This window comes from Berghia stephanieae, chromosome 6 (genome assembly GCF_034508935.2).
Source record: "Berghia stephanieae isolate SIO BIC M18660-M18661 chromosome 6, UCSD_Bste_1.3, whole genome shotgun sequence".
Taxonomy (NCBI): Eukaryota; Metazoa; Mollusca; class Gastropoda; order Nudibranchia; family Aeolidiidae; genus Berghia; species Berghia stephanieae.
The window spans coordinates 1861636-1866635 of NC_088365.1; the positions used below are offsets into that span (position 1 = coordinate 1861636).

Here is a 5000-nt window from a genome sequence, read left to right on the forward strand (position 1 = left end):
GCAGCCTTTTCTAGTTTATCCTGATCTCTTTGAATTATTTTAACGGCGCAAGATAAAGCCAATATCTCGTTGTCAGCTTTTTCAATGGCAGTGTGTTCAAGAAAACCATATGTTGTCTTATTGAAGGCTAAAAATGTTTCCTTTCCTGAGGTTAGCTGTCGAGGCCTGGTAGGACCGGCTGGAGTCTGTCTCTGAACCAGATTGGGTGAACATACCACTGGGTTCAACCTCTTTCACAGCATTCTTTGCTATACATCTTGATTAATTCTGACAATTTATGGACTCTCTCTCTCTCTCTCTCTCTCTCTCTCTCTCTCTCTCTCTCTCTCTCGCTCTCTCTCTCTCTCTCTCTCTCTCTCTCTCTCTCTGTCTGTCTGTCTCTCTTTGATCTGTTCAATACTTGAATGTTTTATATATAGTATGACTCCAGCAAGGAGAGCTTTTGTGAAACACAACGAATAACAACTTGCATCAACCTAACAGAAAACATGAATAAACAACTCTAAACAGATGTTATATTATTAGACTTCAGTAAATCATTTGATAAAGTCAATTACCATACTCTGGCTATCAAACTGCGGAGATATGGAATCATAAGTAACGCACACGACTGGGTAATGGATTTTCTCACTAATCGTAAACAACTGAAAGAGCAATGTCAGAGTCAGCTCCAGTACTACAGGTGTGCCCCTAGGTACCGTACTGGGTCCCCTCTTGTTCCTTATCTACATCAATGATTTGCCTGAAAGATTTTCGCTAGGAACTCAACTGAGACTATTTGCGGATGACAGCCTTTTGTACAGAGCAATAAGGCTTAAGAAAGACTCAGAAATTCTTCATCGGGACTTTGATTCCAGAAAATTACCAACAAAAGGAAGATAATACACAATACACCACAACTCACTATAAGAAGTCACCAAAGCAAAATATCTCGGATTAACGATAAAAAATCGCCTGACCTGGAAAGACCACATTGCAAACATATGCAGGAAGGCAAACTCCACCCTGAGATTCTTGAGAAGAAATCTCTTCGGCTAGAAAGTAACCATACAAGATAAATGCTATAAAGTTTATGTTAGACCAACACTCGAGTAAAGCGGTAAGGTATGGGATCCCGATCACACCTCCGCAATTAGGTAAATAGAATCAATTTAAAAAAGCTATAAAATTCGTTCAACAAAATCCTCAAACAAATCAAAGGCATATATGACATCCCATTTGGAACCATTGAAGGAAAGGAGAGAGAAGAATAAACTAAATGTATTTTACAAAGGACAGAAAAACCAGGTCAGGTGTCAGTACACGGCCTCCAACAGAACAAGAGGAAACCTGGCAAATTTATGTTGCCACAATCTAGAGTGGACTACCATCTTCACTCGTTTCTGCCCTCAACTGATAACTCCCAGAAAAACAATTGGGAATGCTGCTGCTGAGCCTTCCACGAGGAAGTTTCAGCTTGAAGAGGAAGAGGAAGAAGAAGAAGAAGAAGAAACAATTTCAGCAACAACAAAACTAGAACTTTGTATGTTTTGGTAATATTCATCATTTTTTGATGTTCATAAAACGGACATGACAAATCTTTTGATAATGAACTCCCTGCGCGATCAAATCACCATTTGAGAACATGGAGAAAATCTGGACATCGTTTATAATTTCTGCAGCCACGCGGATATTTTCGTTCATGACTTTTGTCATTATTGAATGGAGGGAAGCTTCATCTTATTGTTGCAAAGCATACAATGTGTCCTATTTCTTGTGATAACGTCATCTGAGGGAAAACGCATATTCTGTCTTCTTGGACAGTGGGATGATGAGAGATTGTCTAGATCGGGATAATTTGACAAGTTTTCTTGTTATTTCTCATTTTTCACAGCAATCCTTCTGATTTTTTTGGGCCGTATATCAAAGCGACATAATTTGTGCCAGTTGGTATCATTTTGCTTCAGGACCTCCAATGTATCCTCAGAGCGGTCTTCAACAGACAAATCTAGCTTGTCACTATCATTTTCTAATCCGTTAAAAGTCTTAACACCATAGCTGGTAGAACGTTACGCTACAAAAGTTACGTACCATTGACCACAATATGTCCGCTTTGACAGAGCTGGGCATTCTAATTTTTATTTTTTTTTTATCTCATGACAAATTAATCATTTTGACCAATCCACCTCAATTCTGCATTTTGCCATTTTATAATTGTTAGTAGTTAGTACAAGATTTAGTACATTGTCAATGCCATGATTTAATGGGTTTAGTGACTTGATTACGGGATTGTTGGTGATGGGGATGAGGCGATGTTCATGACCGTGATGTTAAAGATGATGATACGGACATTTTCAACCTGAAATTTGATTTGAACCATACTATTACACAAACCACAATAATAACATAACTGTGTGGAATTAGTGTGACACATAAAAGTGATGCTTAAGCGATATCGAGGTGCTCGGTATGCTGCTAATGATGATGACGATGATGATGATGATGATGATTATAATCACCATCATCATCATCAGCATCAGCATCATCATCATCATCATCATCATTATTATTATTATTACTATTATTATTATTATTATTATTATTATTATTATTATTATTATTATTATTATTATTATTATTATTATTATTATTATTATTATTATGAGGTGGGTAAAAGGCGACAGAGTTCAAGTTGACACCGTTTCGTGACCTCGCCGACCTGAAAGCGGACGACACAACTAGCAACCGCAGAATGCGATGCATTGTTTACAGATATCTTCACATGAGCGGAAGTCTATTATTTTCAAATAATTCTAATTTAAAAAGACATTAAGAAAATAAAAATTATACTCTTTGAAAGCTATCGGAATATACAAAAGATATGAGAGGGGGGAGAGAAATCCTGTTTGTTTTTTGTTTTTGTCGTATAGAGCAGTAAAGTTAGGTGCCCCAAACGTAAACAATAACAAGTTGCTAGTGATTTCCGTTAGGGACCGGAATAATTTACGCACAATATAGGTCTCCCAATTTTGTAGTTTGAGTTGTAGGCAATACACTTTCAGTATTGAAAATATGTTTACATAAAATCTAACAGTTGCAGAAATAATAATATAAGGCTAAATTATTATGAAAATCAGGCTCCGAATAATTCTCGTTTTGTTCACACCAGCGCAATAATTTGCTCTGGTCTAAAAATAGATAGACTGTAACTTTTGATAAATTTTAGAAAATTTTACCTTTTGTTCCATAAAATATCCATATCTAGACATTATTTGATGCATGATCGAGTATTTATGAATATGTGTTTCTTTTGCCACCTAACAGCCAAATTTTAAAGGTTATTTTTTTCTATTATTTACATTGGAACGTGAGCTGTCAAGACAGGAACATGTGGTTTGCCACGTGCTTCTCGACCTTTGTTTACGTTTGGGGCACCTAACTTTACTGCTCTATTCGTATTCGACCACCACAACTTTGATTTCTTCGATTTCACAATCTCATGTTCCGCGTTCCAATGCCGGTAAAATTTGAAATAACTAAATTGGTATACTTTTGGATTTAAAAAAATACTTTTGAAAATTATATTACTCTCTTGATAAATGAATGAATTTGATAAGTTGTATGTTATGAATAAATGATAAGTTATATTTCCGATTTCGATTTAAGCAACAGTGTACATCTGTACTCGGTACCGATGACGTAGTCTGTGACCTTTTGACACCAAAGCAAAATGTCGATGTGAAGGCGGCAAGTTTCATCACCACCATGAATTTTTACACGATTTAAATTGCTAATATCTCAGCTTTTGAAGTGATGAGAAAGTGGTTCTATATCACAATTTAAACCTTAGAGCACGAACTTTTTTTCATTAAAAAATCATGCTTTCCTCACAAATTTGCTCGGGGGTTTTGTGTCCCTAATTCCCAAAGCTATTCTGGGTTTGTTTGTTTGTTTGTTTGGGTTTTTTTTTTTTTTTTTTGTTACTTGTTGTTGCTGTTTCTTTAAATCGTTTTTGGGCAGCGTGACTCAGCGGTACGGTCTTCGCTTCATAGCTGAAAAGTACCGAGTTCAATTACCCGCTGCGCTGTGTGGACTTGAGCAAGTCACCTCGCCCTAGCTCAATTTGCGGCGCGGTATTGCGGCTGACGCCTGGGTTATTCCAGTCTTTCCTTGGAATAGGCCCTACAGACAAATTTCCCCTATGGGATGAATAAAGAGAATTGTGTGTGTGTGTGTGTGTGTGTGTGTGTGTGTGTGTGTGTGTGTGTTAAGAAGTTTTTTTAAAAAATAGTCAAGAAAATGATAGGTAAGAATAAATTTAATGACTCAGGAAATGGTTGACAAAATGAATGAGAAAAATACAGTGTAGTTAAAACATGTTTTAAAGCAAAATCATTTGATTGGGTTATGTTATAGTGTCGGGTCATACGTCGTAAACAATATGAATATTATCATAAAACAAAATAAAACTAGATTATCATTTTCAAAATATTTCATAATTTATAAATAGATGAATAAATTAATCCCTTTAAATATACTCAGGGACTTTTCTTTCTTTACCTCTAGGAAAGACCGGAATGACATTGGCGTCAGCCGCAGTGCAGCGCCGTAAAAGGGAGCAAAATGAGCTAAGATTCTTAGTAAAGGCGAAAAACTAAATCCGGACAGCGGGACTCGAAGTGGGTCCTCCAAATTGAAGGGAAAAGCGTTATCCTCTCTGCTATATCGCCTTATACATAGTTTGTTCTATACTGTTCTTTTTAAAGAATAGAACAATAAATCGGGGTTGGGGGGGGGGGGGGGGGGGAGGTGAACATCAGTGTTACAATACAAAGTCAACTTTAATTTAGGGTTTGTTTTCTTTTTTATTCGATTTCAGGTCCAAATGGAGCCGACTCAACAGGTAGTATTGAAAACTAATTTTTATATCTATCACAAGAAACATTTTTATAAATAATTACTTCTTGCATCATCATCATCATCATCATCATCATCATCATCATCATCATCATCATCATCAT

The 5000-nt window shown here is 36.4% G+C and overlaps 1 protein-coding gene across 1 annotated transcript in view; it reads left to right on the forward strand.

Moving 5' to 3' along the window:
- LOC144975594 (C-type mannose receptor 2-like) overlaps window positions 1–5000 on the forward strand; it is a 29110-nt gene that overhangs the window by 3196 nt on the left and 20914 nt on the right. Inside the window, exon 3 of the mRNA XM_078919757.1 lies at window positions 4859–4882. Within this exon, the coding sequence (XP_078775883.1) occupies window positions 4859–4882 (24 nt within the window). The remainder of the gene's footprint in view (window positions 1–4858; window positions 4883–5000) is intronic.